We start from the raw sequence: 19,775 nt of genomic DNA on the forward strand, positions 1-19,775 counted from the left end.
AAGCTTTTCATATCTGCATCTAAGCCTCTTCAATGTCTCACTGTCCTTGGGCATTATCGTCATCCTATGCGTGTGGGCACACACAAAACATAGGTCATTGAAGTACTCTAGGAGAAAAACTTCAGTAGCCTCCTATAGACAGAGCAAGGCTATCGTCTTCCACCTTAGAGTTAGGCTCTAATTCTCACAAATGGACCTGCATAGCCTCTGGAAAGGGAGCTTTGGAACACATAACTCTACATAATTATGAGCTTTCCAGATTTCCCTTAGAATGTAGAAGTTATGCGAAAATCTTCTTGTTCTGGCACCTTCTTCAGAATATGGATAGGCTTTCCGTTTCTTGGCTTCTTCTAAGAGGCAGCCTTTGCTGCCAATCTAGGCCCCTTACCTTGTCTCCTTGCAGTAGCTTTTGTCCTTGCCATGAGCTATGAATAAGCGTGAAAGAAAGAGACATAACACACATACTCTCTCTCTCTCTCTCTCTCTCTCTCTCTCTCTCTCTCTGTATGTTTTTGTATGTCTTTGTATGTGTGTGTGTGTGTGTGTGTGTGTATACTCTCTATCGCTCTCTCTCTCTCTCTCTCTGTATATGTTTTTGTATCTCTTCTTGTGTGTGTGTGTGTGTGTGTGTGTACGTGTTAGACCGCACCAGCGAGGCCTCTATCATAGTTAGTGCGGTTTGGCATGACAGGGAACTTCCGTTAGACTTGCAAGCGCCATATCGCGCGCTGCCAAACCGCAAAAACACCTCATTCACTCTCTCTCACTCTCTCTCTCTCTCTGTGGCTGTAAATTAATTGAAAATGGTAAAAGAAACCTTAGCTTACGGGTCTACATTTTAAAAAATTTTAGGATTATGGCTTAATTAAGCTTCCTATAGGCCAATAGGGATAATCCAAGTGTTGAGATGATATAAATCAAAAGAATAAAAGAAAATACCCAAAAATGAGTAAACGCTCACATAAGATGAAGAGTTGACTGAGTACAAGGTTTATTAGCTAAAAATTAAGAGATGCATTTTTGACACCTTGGTAATAAGAAGAGGGGGAATCTTGAGGTAGGCACCTATTTCATACATGTTGAAGGGTTTTTAATTCAAAAATAATTATGATATTTTTATCTCTTCTCTCTCCTGGATCAAACCAAATAAAAAAGGGAGCCAAACAGGTCCAAATCTTATCCAAATTGAGTCAAACTGAACGCGAAAAATTCTAGAACCCAGTTGGACTTGGTTAGTGGCCTCCCTCACCTATAAATAGATCCTTAGTCTTTTGTAAAAAAATCTGTGAACTATACCATGCCAGTATTACATTAAAATAATGATATTTTCACTACAAGAGCTTGAGGACATACCGACGCCAAAATACCGACGCAAATGTCGAACGTCGGTATGTCCGTCGTCATGTTGGAGGAGACAAGCATGGCGGGGTTTTTTTAAATTTACGTGTCCCGTCGCGTATACCGACGCCTATACCGACGCTTATTCCGACGCCTATACCGATGCATATTCCGTAGCATATACCGACGTATATTCCGACGCATATTCCGTAGCATATACCGGCGCTCGTAAGTTTTTCACAGCCGAGAGCCTATTCTCTGGTTTTTTCGCAAAAGAAACGCAAGTAGAAGCGAAGAAGGTGCTTTCTCTCCCTCTTCTCTTTCTCTCTCTCTCCTCTTTTTTCCTCTCTCCTCTTTTCTCCTTCTTTCTTCTTTTCTCCTCTTCTCCTTCTCCTAACATGTTATTGCAATTGCTTTTAGTTTTTAATTTAAGAATTAGGACGTTTAGGGTTTTGTGTTTTTTTGGCTCTCTATGCATGTTGAGAGCTCTCTATGTATGCATAGATCTCCTAATGCATGCATAGAGATTTTAGGGTTTTGTATTAGTTCTTTTTCTTGTGTTTAATTTACTAATTAGTTTGTTTAATCTTTTGTTTTGCAGCTCTTTCACCTCACCAATCTTTCACCAATCCTCTCCTTCAGCTTTGCAAAAAAGAGGTAGATCCTCTTTCGATTTTTCTTATTTATGCTTTTTTCTATGAATTTTTGCATCCCTATTTTATGGTTTAGGGTTAGTTTTGGGTTCTTGTAAGCTTACACATAGGATTAATTTAATATCTATGCATGAAACCTATAATAAGCTTGCAATCTCTATTATCCATGTACGTAAAACAAGATCATGTTTATTACACCATTGAGTGATGGGATTAAGGGTTAGCATAGTGCATAAGGCATATAGCATAGAGCTTATGCATAGAGCTTATGCATAAGTCTTGCATAGAGCGTATGCAAGAGACTTATGCATAGAGCGTATGCATAAGACTTATGCATATGACTTATGCATAGAGTTTATGCATATGGCTTATGCATAGAGCGTACGCATAAGACTTATGCATATGGCTTATGCATAGAGCGTGTGCATAAGGCTTATGCATAGAGCGTAATTGCATAGAGCGTGTGCATAAGGCTTATGTGAAAGGGATTAAGGGTTAGCATAATAGTGCATAAGGCATATAGCATAGAGCTTATGCATAGAGCTTATGCATAAGTCTTGCATAGAGCGTATGCATAAGACTTATGCATAGAGCGTATGCATAAGACTTATGCATATGACTTATGCATATGGCTTATGCATAGAGCGTACGCAGGTAGACTTATGCATATGGCTTATGCATATGGCTTATGCATAAGGCTTATGCATAGAGCATGTGCATAAGGCTTATGCATAGAGCGTAATTGCATAGAGCGTGTGCATAAGGCTTATGTGAAAGGGATTAAGGATTAGCATAGTGCATAAGGCATATAGCATAGAGCTTATGCATAGAGCTTATGCATAAGTCTTGCATAGAGCGTATGCATAAGACTTATGCATATGACTTATGCATATGGCTTATGCATAGAGCGTACGCATAAGACTTATGCATATGGCTTATGCATATGGCTTATGCATAGAGCTTATGCATAAGGCTTATGCATAGAGCGTGTGCATAAGGCTTATGCATAGAGCGTAATTGCATAGAGCATGTGCATAAGGCTGCAGCAAAAGGGATTGTAAGTATGCAATGGCAAATGCCTTGATTGTGGTTAACAAATGCTTATGCAAATGCCATGGTGAGGGCATTGTGAATTGTTGGTTTGTGTTGGAGCTTTTGGATGATGGATTGAGGCATGAGTCCATGCTTTATTGATGAGTTCTAAATTGTAAAAGGGCATGAGTCATGCTTAATACTTGTAAGCCAACAAACTTGTTCTATCATTTGATATTATCCACATCATTTTGTACCTACACTCACCATTGCAACCACTTCAAGTTTCTATAGAATCTAGCAATGTGTGAGGGTACCTTGGCATTGGTTGGAGAGGCCAAGGGGAGAATGGCTTGAACTCTTTGTGCCGTGATTGCTTGGTAAAGCGGTACGAAGGGGGATTAGGTACACCGGTGTGAAGAAATGGCCTCAACCTTCACCTTGGAGGAAAACTCGGTGAAGGGGTGAGAAGAGCTTGGCCGGGAGATCGGCAAGCTTCAACGCGCGTCCTCAACAATCCTCACCATCGACTTTGTGGATGCATTTGGGCAATGGGGCCCCTTTCCGTCATATTGTGTGGATACTGCAAATGCATATGATCTTTCATGACATTGTGGGATACAAAGAGTATTGCGTACAAGTTTTAAGAAGTTGCATTCTCATTTGAGATTTGGTTCCAATTACAAAGGAGACTCTGGCGGAATTTACAAAACCGTAATTCAGCCCTAGGGTTTTTGGGATTAGGTCCGAGCTTATGGCTTATGCATAAGACTTGTGCATAAGACTTATGGATGATAGAATAGTTCAAGATTTTTAAAATGATGTATCTTAATGAATATGCAAATAGTTATGACATATTTGTAATGGTTTTATGACATTGAAGGTCCATTCATTGTTTACCATTGTTAATGTTTACCATCATAATCACTACTGTAGGAGCAAGTTGATATAGTTTTACCAATGTTGTTTATCATTGTTAATGTTTATCTTATGGTTTTTCATTCATTGTTTACCGTGTAATTTTCATTCCGTACAAGTTTGTCATATGGTTTTTTGTCCAACAGGCCATGGGTGACTCACCGCCCTACGACTACAGTCCAGATTTCTCATTTAATCCTACACCGCAGGGCATGAGTCCCCAGCAGTTATATGGTTTTCTTTCGTCCATGACTCCAGAGCAGAGAGCCATGGCTCAGAGTTATTGGGGTTCTGGAGCAGGGACATCTGCCTCACCATCTGGCTTCCCGACGCCAGTTCCCACACCCGTGGGTACGACAGCAGCTCCCACACCTCATACCACACAGCCTTCCACTCCTCTTACAGCTCGATCTACCACCTCTTCACATAGACGGCGCTCACGTAGTAGGTCTTCAGGGGGAGGTTGTTGTGGTGATAGTGCCACAGATGCTGTGACACCACCACCACGTGAGCGTCGTCCTTCGCTCTCATCTGTTGATAGCACACCCATAGGGTCACCTTCCACTCCCTGGGGTGCACATGACCATGACAACAGCAAGATTTACACAATTAGGGATGGGGCACCAATAATGGATAGTGCAGGGAAGGCAATGAAGACACGCATTCGACAATTGTGCACTATACAGTTTCATGACTCTGTCATGACTAAATGGGATCAGCAAGACAAGGGGAAGAAAAATTATATAAACACAAAGATAAAGCAAGAGTTCCAGCCATCTGACCCTATGAATGTCGTCTCTAATGAGTGGATACAGTATACAGCTCGCATTTTGATGGGGCATCGTAGGTCAGAGGCGAGGGACGCATTCAGAGAGGGGAAGGAGAAACCTGTTTGGCTAGATGACAGGGAGTGGGCAGCCATTGCTCAGGAGCTCACCGAGACACCAGACAGGTTTCAACAACAAAGAGAGGCGGCAAGGGCAAGACTCCAAACAGTAGGGGCTTCTCATCTCGGGAGTGGTGGTTACGAAACCATGCGCCATGAATTCGTAAGTGTTTGTAGCAATTTTATTTATTTAAATGTATGTATGTGGGCTAAATGTTGATTTTTTAAAAGTTATAATTGTTAATCGTGTGTGCAGGAGTTGGCCATGAATCGCCCACCAAGCAGGCGAGAGGAGAAGTACGCTCACAAACATGGCCTTGTGGCCTTGTTTGAGATGCTTGAAGAAGAAGGAGAGACCGTCAATTGGGAGGCATTACCATGATGTAAGATGACCTTCAAACTAATGAAATATGATCAAAACATTCTTGAGTATTAATGTTTAATCTAATTTCTTGTTTGTCGATCAGGAAAATATGCAAACGAGCACGGTTGTTTTTGTGCTCTATTGTAGACAGAATGGTGCTGTCTGTTTGCTGTTGTTGATCCTGCTCATTGCAGGCAGCTAGGCAACAGCCAGGCAGCACTATTCTGCCCAAAAAAAAATTTCTGCTACAGCGTCGGTATATGCCCCGGTATCAGCGTCGGTATATACATTGGTATAGATGCCGGTTTACGCCTCGGTATATAATCCGGTATAGACGCCGGTTTAACCGTCGGTATATGAACCGGTATAGATGCCGGTTTAAGCGTCGGTATTACCCCCGGTCAGAGTCGGTATAGGCGCCGTTATATGCGCCGGTATTAACACCCGATAGTTATACCGACGCTACGATACCGGCGCTTATACCGGCGCTTATACCGATGACGAGGCTTTTTTAGACCCCGTTAAATAGCGCCGGTACAAGCCCCGGTATTAGGCTAATATGTAGTAGTGTTTCTATTATCTCTTTAAAATCCTCTACTTTTGGAGAGCTTGGAGCTTCTCTCTCTCTTCAACAACTCTTGGAGCTTTCTTCTCAACTCACTAAACTAATTGATTGGTTGGGGGCTTCACTTCTAGAAAAAGAAGCAAGCCAAACTTACAGGTAAGAAGGAATTTCATGGTTTTTATTAATATTCTCAAATGATTTCACTTCTCAACTCCTCTCAAGCTTGAGAAGTTTCTAATTAGTTATTTTTAATGCAAATCAAGCCTTCTCTAGGAACTTTAATGATTAATTAAAAAAAAGTTAATCTTTATGCTTATTTTGAATGCTTTTTATGTATATCTCTCTCTCCCAAAAGAATAGTCATTCGTATGGCTAATTCTTTAGAAAAAGAATGCTTCTCATTAATAAATTCTTAATTCAAAACCAAACTCTAAGCTTGTTAAGCTAGAGGTTAAGAAAATAGTATTTGTATGCTTTTATGTTAATAAAATTATGGTAAATTTATGAGTTAATTCCATAATTTGGATTTAAGTTTAAGGATAGTTCTTCTATCATAATTGTATTACAAAGTCTTCTTCTTTTCTAGAAAAATTAAAAATTATCTGTAATAGCAGAGACCCTATGCCAATTTTTTTTGAAATTAACATATATCTTTTTTTCTATGCATAATGCTAAAACAAGACTTGCTACCATATTCTAGGATTGGACATCCTATGCAAAAAGAATGATTTCATCATATTCATGAGAAATATTTTTTTTATAATTATGCTTAATTAATTGATTAAGAGAAAAGAGTAATTTTTGATAAATTTATTTTTATATAAAAATAAGAATTTCCATGATAATTAAAATCCAAGAAATTAAATGGTAAAAGAGAAATTTTTAGCATAATTCAAATTATGAGTATTTATCAAAAGTGAAATTTTGAGCATTATTAATTTTATTGGGAAATATGGAAAGAATTGATTTTTATAAATCCCATGAATCTTTTACTCAACAAAAGAATATTGAATATATTTCACTTGAGAAATTTGAGAAAGAATGTGAAAATATCCATCGAGAAAAAGTACCTTTAACTAGGCCAAAGCAATTGGCATAAATTTAGAAAAGTCCCATCATCGGTATCGAAAGTAAAAAATGTTACTAAATATGAATAGATGTGAATATGATGTGATAAGATGATGTGAATACAATGTGAATGCGATGTGATAAGATGTGAGTGGATGTAAATGCGATGTGATAGGATGTGATGAGACGTGGGTGGAACATGATGTGATGTAAATGGATGTGGATGTGGATGTGAAGAGATGTGGATGGGATGTGATGTTGATGTAAATGGATGTGGATATGAAAGTGATGAGATGAGATTGAGATGTGATGATATGTGAAAGGATGTGATGTGATGTAAATGGATGTGGATGTGGATGGGATGTGATGTGATGTAAATGCATGTGGATGTGAATGTGATGAGATGAGATTGAGATGGATGATATGTGAAAGGATGTGATGTAATGTACATGGATGAGGATGAGATGTGGATGTGATATAATATGGGTGGAATGAATGTGATGTGATGCGGCGGATGCAATGAAGTGATGGATGTGAATGGGTGTGATGGATGTGAGTGGATGTGATGAGATGTGAATGGATGAAATGTGATGTGATGATATCTAAATGGATGTGATGCAATGTGAATATGATATGATGAGATGTAAATGGATGTGAGTATGATGTGATTTGACGTGAATGGATGAGATGTGATGTGGATGGATGCGATGTGATGAGATGTGGATCTCAATGAATATAAATGATTGTGAATGGATGGATGAATGTGATGTGATGTGGATCCAGGTAGATGTGAATGGATGAGATGTGATGTGAATGGATGTGATGTGGATATGGGTAGATGTGAATGGATGAGATGCGATGAGGATAGATGTGGATATATGTGATGAGATGTAATATGATGTGATTGGATGAGAATGGATGAAGACAATGGGAATACATATGACTGGATGTGGAATAAGCAATGTGATTTGATGTAGAAGAATGTGGACTAATGAGAAATGATGTGGAACAATGTGGAAAGATGAGGGTTTGTTAGAAACTATATTTATGACCTATTTTTAAATGACTGTTTTATGTCAAGAATGTTGGGAAAGCATTTTTACCATCTTGTGAATGAGGTCATGGAGACCTAATTGATAAAGTTGCAACAACTGACAGAGAGTCAACGGAGGATGTCTCGTATAGCAAGGTCGACCGAGGTCTTGACAAACCTCGGTTCGATTGAGCTTCCGATATGGTGGATGAGGGACCAAGGAAGGGGCCTATGAGTGAAGCGCTAGGTGACCTGCAAAGCAGCCAAGAGGGTGCTGACCATACGGTGCTCGAGCTCTGGGTTGCCGAAGATACCCACGCGTGCATCGAGGAAGAAAATGGAACAAGGTGTTAGAGTTGTTTTCTGAACTCGGACATGGATCTGTTTGATTGTCCTTGTTGGTCCTCAAACGGATGAGTCCATGGCTCTTTTATATGGATCTGTTGGTTGATCTTGCTGATCTTACGGAGAGTCCATCTGGATTTTGTTATGTGATTATATTATCGGGTACTATGAGCTAGGAACTATTGAAAAGGCCCCTGAGTGAACAAGTGGTTAGCGTTCTGGTTACCAATGATGCCATAGGTATACCGATGAAGGAATGATTGGAAATTAGAATTCAACCAGATATTTTGGAGGATTATGATCAGCAACACTATGGTTTCATTAAAAGATTGTTTGAAACAGAGCTGAATCTCTGAATTAGGTAATTTCATATTAGGTGTGTAAGTGGTGTGACTATCTTAAAGTTTGCTTGAAATGCCAGCTAGGGGGCTTGGGAACTCTTTTCCCTCGTACCCGAGGCAGAACCTAACCAAATTCCTAAATGGATCCTATCACTACACTGGTTGGGTGGTTGGCTAACCCATGGGACTAGATGGGTTAGGCTGGACTGATGGATCCCTAAAATGAGACTCAATTCTGGTATGGTACGATAGATGAAGTAAATCACAGATAGTCTTTGTTCTATAGAAAAGAATCAACGGTTGTGCCTCTCAATGAGAGAAAAAACGTTGGTCTCTATGATCCAAGTAGTACAAGTCTCTTCCTTGATCTGACCATGTGAACTACAGGTTTGGTCGGATGAGTTTGGTTAGTTAAAACTTAAGGCTCTTGACTACATTAGAATAAAAATATCATGGAGGAATTGCCTATGTCTGATGGGTGAGGAAAGTATTTTTCGGATTCGGTTTTTGAAGAACTGAGGGATTAGTCTCTTGTCTGGATATCCATGGAGGCCTCGAGTGAGAGGCTCTGCCCTGCATAAGAAGTGCTACTTCCGCTACTAGCACCCCCAGAATTCGTTACGCAGAGGGGGCAAGGATCTTTAAGCTGGTATCAGAGCAAATTGGCTAAAGTGGATCAACCGAGAAGCAAGAAATGTCAAATATTTATGAAGTACCGTAATTGTATGGAATCCCTCACTTACTTGAGGCCTAGATATTATGGTATTTAACTTATTACTTAGTCTATGTGGCCTTTGAAGTTACCTTGATTTCCTACCTTTAATCATTTTGAGTGTGCCTTATACATGTTCTTCACTCCAATGTTCCACTCAATGAAGTGATGAATCAGCAAAATGAATGCAACAAAGATTCACTCACAAAGAATACCACTCAATGTTATTAGAGAATGCTACCCACAATCATAAATATGTATCTATCAACTCATGATAAATTACACTCCCATGGAAAGGAGCTTTGATACTATGTTAAAAGACATGGTGTGAGCTTAGCTATTGAATGAATCAAGTAATGCACAAGATCATCACATAAACAATCTCACACCATTAAAGAGACACATGCCACCACTTAGATGTTAATCAAGTGTAACCAACGAGCAATGGAGTATACTCAAGGTCACCACAAATGCATCACATAGACAAATACAAATGAAGAGAGAAAACAGAGACTATTTCCACAAAGGAACACTTATTATATTGATCACTAAGCAAGTACACAAAGGATGGGCACTATAGTTTCCACTTAGGTATCTTTAGCTCTCTAATGTGATTATACTCTCCACTTATTTAAGTCAAATTAGAAGTGGTAATTTGCAAGTAGGTGGCTATAGTGAAGGGGGATCCCTCGATCTTTTCAATATCGTTGTCTTGTAAAAGAGAAGTTGCCTTTGGCTTTAATAGTGGGGAGCATGTGCAAAGTCCTCAAAAGATATGATCTAAAAGGGAAACTATCCACCGTGCTTATCTAAGAAGTATTCTATAAGGACTTAATAAAGCTATAATATCACATGAGAAGTATAAGAGTTCTAATGTGTTCTTATGTAATTTAATCTTAGAGCACTCTAATGTTATTCAAGCTTTAAGCTCTATGCATGTCATAAGCTCTATTTATAAGGCTCTATGCATGCCATAAGATCTATGCATAAGCCATAAGCCATAAGCTCTATGCATAAGGCTTATGACTAGAACCTTATGCATAGAGCTTATGGCATAGAGATCTACTTATGTCTAAATATCTATGTATGCATAACGTATACACATAATTTGATTCTGATGTTTAAGTCCTCCTTATTCTATAAACATGATAGCCTTTTTATTTAACGTAGACATGTGGGGGGACAATCTAGACTTGAGAAGCCAAGCGCCCCACCGTTCAATGTCCATCATTGATGATCGAGACATGGAGTGACTCTCACAGCTGCCGAGAGAGAATGTGTGGAACACTTTTGCTCCACCCTTGATTCCTTCCATAGTTAACCCTACGCCTAAGGGAGGTGCAAACAGCCCACTCCCCTTCTTATGTGCCCTAGTCCAGGACCTCGTACCACATCCTCATAAGATAGGAGGTCTACCTCTGCGCGTTTTTCTAGTGGGGGTGGTTTTGACAGTTATTTCGGTGGCAATAATATATCTTCTTCCCATTCCCCACCATCAGAGGATGTGCAGGCAAACCAGGTGGTGGATCCAAATGCCTATGACCCTGCGACACTTCCTTACCGTGTTGTGAAGAGGACAGATGGGAGCATCATTGAGGATAGCAAGCAAAAAGCATGCCATAGCAACATGCATGCATAACCTTGTAATCCTTGAGGTCATAAACATTTCGAGCATTGACTGGAAAAATCAATACAATGCAAAGAAGTAATACATTCCAAGTGTGTTGAAGACAAAGTTTCCTTTTGGGCAAGAGCTTGCATCAATGGAGACTACACACACACACACTACAAGCATGCAGCATACACAAGAGAAAGAAAGAAGCATTCAACTAATCACAGATTAATCTACTTCAATGATGCTAAAACAGATTAAGAGAAAGAAGTGGAGCTATACTCATTGGAGCTTGATTAATTTGTCTCTATAACAAAAATAGCAACAAAATTACACTGCTATTTTTGCTGCATGAAATTCCAGAGAGTTGTTGGATGCTAAATTTTAAAGATACATGTCACATACGCATAGAATATGATGCATAATTTTAAAAAAACATCCATTAGAACCCTTGGAGCTATGTTTCGAGTTTAAAAAAAATATAGTTGAAAACTTTTGAGAAGCAAAACAATGTCAAGATTATGAATCTATCCCATCTTGTAATAAATCCATATGTGTTGCTTCATCAATGCCTATATCTAATGGAAGCTCAATGAAAAGAAGGGGTTCCATGTCAATATCAATATCACTATCATGATCCAATAATGAACTATTGTCATGATTGATAGGTGACTCATCATTTTCTTTGAATTGATATTCCTCATGCTCTTAATCGGCTCCCTCAAAAATGTTTTCTTCATTGTTTTCTTCCAATGAGCCGATTTGAGGTAGTATTTGCACCTCATTCAAAGATTTGGCCTCCGCATCTTGATCTTAAAAGATATGTTTTGAACGAGGGGAAACTTGTATAACATACCACCACTTTGGATCAATTTGATCGGCGTGAAACACAACCTAGTATCACAAAGAAGAGGGGTTACACTTTTATATACTACATCAAGATTTTATTTAGGATTGGTTGGGTTACTAACCTGTTGATAGTATTGAGGTAGTACAAAAGTGTCTTTCTCATCATTCCAAAACTTGGTGGAATTAAATTGAAAGAACCCATTTGGATGTTTCTTCACGGTTTCTTGAGAACCTCTATATATCACCTTGTCCTCTATGACATTGGTATCATGTCTACTAGCTCAACTTTCTTGCTCAAAAGTTTCCATCACACCACCACAATCAAATGTATTTCTTTTAGAAACCACACACTCCGTGTGAAAATGCCTTCCCTCTGACCATATTGCATTACATAGTGTGTACTACCATCAAACAAAAGCATGACATTTATTATAGTGCATTAAACAAGGTATATACGTGAGATAAAGATGAAGAATGTACTTACTTAAGGGTCACATCCTCTTGCATACTCAAGCTCTTATCTTGTGATCATATCTCCATTTTGCAATGCCATCAATATTTCCATACAAAGCCCTACATTAATCACATTTGGTGGAGGTTCCAAGCTAGGAAGGGATGACAAGCGTCTATTTGCTCTTCTGAAAGCTCTTCTCTCATGCTTTCATCTATCACTACAACAGAATGAGGGTTTAGCACAGCGAAAATACCAGTGCTTTTATAACTAGATGGGTGTGGAGATGTCGCGCTTATATTGCTGCTAAACATGCTGTTATTTTGGTTGCAAAATGGGTTCGTTGCTCATCAGCATCAGTGAAACTAGCAGCACTATTATGCTGCTCAGCAGTGAAATAAAGCTGCTAGTTTTGTTGTTAGAGCAGCGAATGTACTGGAGAATAAAAAAAAGTTAGGGCAGACTAGGGAGTTTGCACAGAACTGCCCAGTCTGCTCTAGCTCTTTTTTTTCTAGTGTAGACACAGTAAAACTAACATAACTTCACATCATGAAAACAAGTGTAATGTAAAGCTTACAAATACCAAAAACAAAGGACATTTACAAACCATGGTTTTAGGAATGTCAAAATTCAATTACAATACTTAGCATATTACATGTGTATGTTTCCAAATAACTCATATACAAGATAAAGCGTAATAAAAACCTATGGAGCTAGGAGCTATGAGCTATATAGATCTCATGCTGTGTGCGATTGGTATTATTCCTTGTGGCTCCATCCCCTTCACTCCTCACATTTCCATTGCTATCGGCATGGACATTTGCACCACCGTTTCTAGTTACATGATACTAAAACACAATAAAACTAACACAAGTGAGAAATAGTTCTGCAAAAACAAAGAAGTGTAGGATTTAGGAATGTACTTACTTGCCATACTTGTCAAGCATGTCCTCCAGTAATAATAATATATCGACTCCTCCTTCCCGTGTAACATCATGCCTCAGGTTATTTGCTATATATCCAAGAAAAAAATATAAATACTTAAAACTCTTATACATAGAAAGCTACCGACATGCATAAGGAGCTACCGGCATGTAGGTTGCTACCGGCATGCATAAGTTGCTAACGGCATGCTTAGGGAGCTACTGACATGCATACGGTGCTACCGATGTGTGTTGGTTGCTACCGGCATGCGTTGGAAGCTACCAGCATGCATCGGAAGCTAGTGGCATGTGTTGGTTTCTACCGGCATGCATTAGAAGCTACGAGTATGCATAGGAAACTACTAGCATGCGTTGGTTGCTACTCGCATGCATAGGAAGCTACTCGCATGCATTGGTTGCTACCGGCATCCGCTGGTTGCTATCGATGCATGCTGGTAGCAACCTACGCATGCTGCTAGCAACCAACACATGGGAAGCTATCCGCATGCGTTGGTTGCTATCGGCATCATTTATAGGAAGCTACCGACATGCATAGGAAGCTATTGGCATGCGTAGGTTGCTACCAGCATGCATCGGAAGCTACTAGCATGCGTAGGTTGCTACTGGTATACGTAGGAAGCTACCGACGCATGTCGGTAGCAACCAACGCATGCTGGTAGTAGCAACCAATGCATGCGTAGGAAGCTACCGATGCATGTCGGTAGCAACCTACACATGCCGGTAGCAACCTACGCATGCCGGTAGCAACCAACGCATGCCGGTAGCTTCCTATGCATGCCGATAGCAACCAACCCATGCCGATAGCTTCATGTGCATGCCCGGTAGCAACCAACGCATGCTGGTAGCTATAGTGCTTTGGCAATGCTATCATTCACGCCTACTGGTTACGACATGCAAGCCTAGCTTTCTATGAATCTCTAGGACCAGCAAATTTTAATTGTCCATTAAGCCAGTACTTATATCTATGCCTATTTCGAGTCTGGCGAGACTGATAGTATTACGCTGATGGGGTTGTACGAGACATTACAGCTAGGGCTGGCGAAGAAGTTGTAATCTTCTGGAGAGCAAGAAAAGATGTTGTACTACAGTCCATTGTTGAATTCACTGATACAAGCGTTCCGCAATTGCAACATATAAATGCCTAGTGTAACAAGGCATCTTGTCTTTTCTTTGATGGGCAAGATGGCAGCTATACCGGCATGCGTTGGTAGCTCCTGGAAAGCGTAGGAAGCTACCGACATGCATTGGTTGGTACCGGCATGCAGAGGAAGCTACTAGCATGCGTTGGTTGCTGCTACCGACATGCGTAGGTTGCTATACTGGCATGTGTAGGAAATTACCCGGCATGCTTAGGTAGCTACCAGCATGCATCAGTGTAGCACCTGACATGTAATGTGAGCTCTGGTGCATTCTGATAGCTACGTGCATGCCTAGGTAGCACTAGCCATATGCATAAGCTTTATACATAAGACTTGTGCATATGGATTTATACATAGCTTATACATATGGCTTTATACATGATGCTTATGCATATGGCTAATACATAAGCCTCATGCGCATAAGCTTATGTATAAGGCTACCTGGCTATGCATAGAGACTTATCACTAATGCATAAGCTTTATACATGAGGCTTATGCATGAGGCTTTATGCAAAAGTCTCATGTATAAAGCTTATGAATTAGCTATAAGTCTCTATGTATAGCCTTATACATAGAGACTTATACATTTGGTAATGCATGTCTTATGTATGAGTTTTATGCACTACCCTTATGTATGAGGCTTATGCATAAGGCTAATGTATAAGCTTCATGCACTAGCCTCATACATGAGGCTAAGGCATATGGCCACCTCTAGAGAAGAGCTATGCTATCCATGTTGGGGAGAAAAATAACAAATCTTAAAACTTACAAACCCTTTAACATGTAAAAGCATAAGAGAGAAAACATAAAAGGGAGTCTTAGAGAGATCTCTTACCTTATGGGACTTGTATGTGTGGATAACATACAAAATCAAACCAAATAAAGAAAAAAAGTATCAGTAACCCTAAACTTAACCCTAATAGAAAGCACATACAAAACCCTAATCTTAAAAGAAATCATAATGAAAGATTTTTTCCTAACTAATTTCTTTTTCCCTTCTCATTATAGCTTAACCCTAAGCCTAGCTTCTAAATAGAAAACATAATAGAGAGCTTTGATGTAGAGCTCTCCATCAAATCTCTTTATTAGGGTTTTTATGTAGAAGCTAGAGTTAGGATCAAGCTTCAATGAGAAGGAAAAAAGAAGAAAAGAAAAACTTAAAGAGAAGAAAGAGAAGGGAAATACTCACAAGAAAGCTTTAATGGAAAGCTTGTTTGCATAGGAAATGAAGGAAAACAATAGACATACCTTGCTTGAGCTTGAGGAGGATAGGGTAGGAAAGGTAGAAGTGATAGACAAGGCAAAAACCTGCAAAAAAAACTTACAGTACAAGTTTATTATATTCAAAAAAGATAAAAATACTCGGCGGCAAAAGAAGCGGAATGTTTTTACAGTATAGCTACACTTTTTTGCTACTATAGACGCTGCTGTGAGCAGCGATATTGCACTAGCAGCGTTAGAACGCTACTAGGGGCAGCAATATTGCACTACTGATAATGAGCAATGAAAAGAGCTTCTCAGCAGCGAAAAAGTGCTGCGGAGAAGCGATATATCACTACTGAGTATCGTGTTTTCCTTCAAAAAAATGCTGCTACGATCCCGATGTATTGTAGTGTATTGATTGCATGCTTGTATCTCCCAATCCACTTCTCCATGATGGGACTATTTAGAATTCATAATGTATTCACCTTGTGGCGTAATGCTTCATCTAGTCTTCGTTACCTTCCTTTTCCCTGAGGCACATTAGTGATTAGTTGGTCATCCTCCTAATTACTCTACAATCGTGCCATGGAAGGATCTATATGATATAGATATTTTGAGATATACACAAGAGAATCTTGCATCAACCATCCCTCTGCCATGATTTCTTTTATCCTTGCTCTTTGTCTCACAAAGTCCTTTAAAGTCATGAACCTTTCAAGGAAACACATCCATGGAACATGAACAACACTACACAACACCACTTCATCAACAAAATGCAGCACAAGATGCAATTCTCTAGTGAGAAATATTTTGAAAAAGTATTTCTCGATCATACACACTGCCTCAATAGCATTGAGATGAGCCATCTCAATGGATGTAGGATCTATCTCCTTTAAGGATATGTACCTACATACATAGAAGTCATGTGTTCTATTTACCAATATATAACTTATGAGCACATGAGAATACCAAATAAGCAATATAACTTAGTAAATTAAAGAGAAAATTCATACCTCACCAAGCTTCCCATTTTATAAATAACCTCTCTCACCTTCTTGTCTCCACAACTATCTATAGCAATTGTTGGAAGAATAAACTATGCATAGAAAAAAATGGAAGTTAGTATATGAGATTACAAATTATACACCACAAAGAGAAAATTAATAAGCAAATATTTATATACCTGTAATACCTTGTGCCAAATATGTGTCTTGAGGCCATATAATTGTTACTGTCCTTTATTTTTGGTCTTTGTGAAGGAACCCATTAATGAATGCATTACTGGACCCGTTAGTGTACGAAAAGAGGCAATCACACTTTTCACCTTATTGTGCTCCCTCTTGGTTAATACCCATGGTGTCTTTGGTAGGACTATGTTATCACTCTCACTTTTAATTAGCGATGCACTTTGAAGGCGTCCAATGTTTTGTAAGTTATCCCTTGCACCCTTTGTATCTCTTTTACCAATTAAATTGTCCCAAATATTTGTTGCCATGTTCTTGAAGATATGCATGGGATCTAAGAAATGTTTGATCTTCGTGTCACATCAATATGGAAGTCAAAAGAAGATTGAGTGTCTAGACATCTCATTTGGTGGTGTATTGGGAGTGCTTATCCATGCCTCAAACCAATCTCTACCTCTCACAAGTGGTGAGAGGTAGATTGAGTGTCTAGACATCTCATTTGGTGGTGTATTGGGAGTGCTTATCCATGCCTCAAACCAATCTCTACCTCTCACAAGTGGTGAGACATCATGTGGTACATACTTGGGATGTGAAGGAGGGAGAAATCGATGATGTTGGTATTTTTGAAACAATTGATGGTCCACAAATCAGACATGCATGATGTCTATAGGTTGCCAGACCTATTTTAAAATTGATATGATTGAGATAGAGATATAAAATTAAACTTTAAAGGTTGAAGTCTTATGCATATAAGGTTCAAGTAGATACCTGAGCACTTTGAGAACCCGGGATAGTCATGTATCATCCGAAGCAAAACTTCTTTCACCTCTGCCGCCTCACTCCTATTTATCGGACTTGAAATGTCATGTACTTTGATACCTTGCCATAGTGTCTCAAGATACTCATTCATACACATCCATGTTTGCCACCTTATACTTGCCTGGTGTACACATCCATGTTTGCCACCTTATACTTGCCTGGTGTACAAGGAGATCAAGCATGATATGACCTTTCTTGATTGCCACCCATGGAGGGAGGTTGTAATTCACCAATACAATAGGCCAAGTAGACCATGATGTGGACTTGAAGCCAAATGGGTTAACACCATCCATGCCAAAGCCAAGACGTAAGTGACAAGGTTCGTTTTTAAACTCTGGCCATTGATGCTCCACATGTTGCCATGCCGGTGGTGAATCAGCTACGATCCTTATGATGCCATCGGTCGAGCGATGAGTACCATGCCATGTCATGAGTTTTGCAATCCCCTTACAGTTAATCATGTGTTGGATGTAAGGAATGATAGGGAAGTGTCTCAAAACCTTTCGGGGAACTTTATCTCCTTGCAAATTATCCCTATAGGGGCTCTTCCCACGTTGTAGACATTGTGTTGCATCTTTATTAACCTCTCTAAATATCATGCAATCATTGGGACATGCGTGTATTTTGTGTAATCCATACCTAGAATAGAGAGCATTTTACAACACCCATCTCATGAGTTCGGTAATAGATTTTGACGGCGGGGAAGAATCTTCTTGAGAAGCTTGCAACAAAATATAAGAAATCATATGTCAAAGTATTATCATGGAGAGTATATAGAACATAAAACATTTTCTATTTGAGAAAATAGAATGAGGCAGTCTTACCAAAGAAGACTTGTGACACTTGCATCACTCCATCCATAAGTTGTTTGCAATTTCAATAGTTCCAAGTTTTCTCGCACTGTGGAGTACGAACATCCCTCATACAAAGGGGTGCTTGCCTCTCTATGCAAGGTTTCCTTCTCTTGTGACATTGGCGCTTGCTCAATATCATCTATGACCTCCTGTTCAAAGACGTCATTTACCATGTCCTCCGTGATGAGATTCTCTTCCTCCTATTGTGGCAATGGTGGTGGAGGCACCTCATTCATTGGTTGGTGAAGATGAGTCTCAGCCATGCTTTCCATATGAAGCACTTGCTCAATATCATCTATGACCTCCTATCCAAAGACGTCATTTACCATGTCCTCCGTGATGAGATTCTCTTCCTCCTATTGTGGCAATGGTGGTGGAGGCACCTCATTCATTGGTTGGTGAAGATGAGTCTCAGCCATGCTTTCCATATGAAGCCTTGCCACCTCCACACTCTACCCGATGTCAGAGAATGGTGTGGCATGTTTCCTAGCACTCTCCTATCGTTCTCCTCCATATCATCATCTACACTTGGTCATGTCATTGCCTCATAAAGACCATATGTCCGAACATGCTCAGTTGTTATATGATGTTTTCGTATATATAAGCCCTTGTATCGATCACACACACAAAAAAAAAAAATTTCTCAACCATGCCTCAGAACCAACTTCCAGTCCTTGATAATCATTGTCAGACATCTTTAACTTGGCCAAAACTAATTTAGGGTTCATACAAAACACTCAACAACATCCAAAATTGTAAACATAAAATTACCTAGGGTTTCACTATTGCACAACGAATACATCAACCTTTTTTCACTGACCACCAGCAGCAAAAATATGTTGCCCAGCAGCAAAATTTTGATGTTGGGTAGCGACATGTGAACTACGACTCCCGTCTAGATCGCCACCGACAGCTGTCAATACCTACCTACTTACTTCCCCTATCCTACACATGCACATGCTATGCACGTAATGCTATGCATGTAGCCTGACTATTCCTCCCATCACACCTCTTCTCTCAAGGGTTTTTCATCAATCAACTCTCCCTCTTCAAGGTAAGCCCTCTTTCTTCTTTTCTTCAGGCTTTAATGAAAAGCTTCAATCTTTGCCTTATTCCAAGATTTCATGGAAATCTTGTTCATAGCTCAATGTGATATTTTCTTCCCCTTCCTCTCTCTTTCCATCCCCTTTCTCTCTTCCCCTCTCTTTCCTCTCCCCCTTGCCCTAACCCTAGCCTGGTGCATCAAGCTTCAATAGAGAGCTTTGGTGGAGAGCTCTCCATCAAAGCTTTCTATTAAGCATTCTATATATAGAGCTAGGGTTTAGGCTTAACATAAACTAATTTTTTCATTCACTTATGCATTAAGAGTATGGTTTAGGGTACCCACCTCTTTTTTATCTTGTTCTTATTTCTTGGTAATGTGTTAATGAGGACTAACTTTTTGATTTATTATGTTCCTTCTTTG

At 39.5% G+C, this 19,775-nt stretch overlaps 1 protein-coding gene across 1 annotated transcript; it reads right to left on the minus strand.

Annotated features, from left to right (window-relative positions):
- Positions 1-15,665: 15,665 nt before the first annotated feature.
- Positions 15,666-17,974, minus strand: LOC147611301 (uncharacterized). Its single transcript, XM_086784842.1, has 4 exons — positions 17,406-17,974; positions 16,467-16,549; positions 16,212-16,359; positions 15,666-15,737 (listed from the first exon to the last, which is right to left on the minus strand). The coding sequence occupies exons 1-4, from the start codon at positions 17,433-17,435 to the stop codon at positions 15,666-15,668; spliced, it is 333 nt and encodes a 110-aa protein (XP_086640968.1). The 5' UTR covers positions 17,436-17,974.
- Between the last annotated feature and the right edge of the window lie 1,801 nt (positions 17,975-19,775).

This window comes from Cibotium barometz, chromosome 47 (genome assembly GCF_041138505.1).
Source record: "Cibotium barometz isolate CiBa-2024 chromosome 47, ASM4113850v1, whole genome shotgun sequence".
Classification (NCBI taxonomy): Eukaryota; Viridiplantae; Streptophyta; class Polypodiopsida; order Cyatheales; family Cibotiaceae; genus Cibotium; species Cibotium barometz.

Excerpts from the sequence above, each read along its gene's own strand:
- LOC147611301 (XM_086784842.1), bottom strand. The coding sequence starts at position 17,435 with ATGACTATCCCGGGTTCTCAAAGTGCTCAG. Across the intron at positions 16,360-16,466 it reads AAAATGGGAAGCTTGGTGAG|GTACATATCCTTAAAGGAGA; the intron begins GTATGAATTTTC and ends CTATGTATGTAG. Across the intron at positions 15,738-16,211 it reads TGCATTTTGTTGATGAAGTG|TGCAATATTGCTGCCCCTAG; the intron begins GTGTTGTGTAGT and ends CATTATCAGTAG.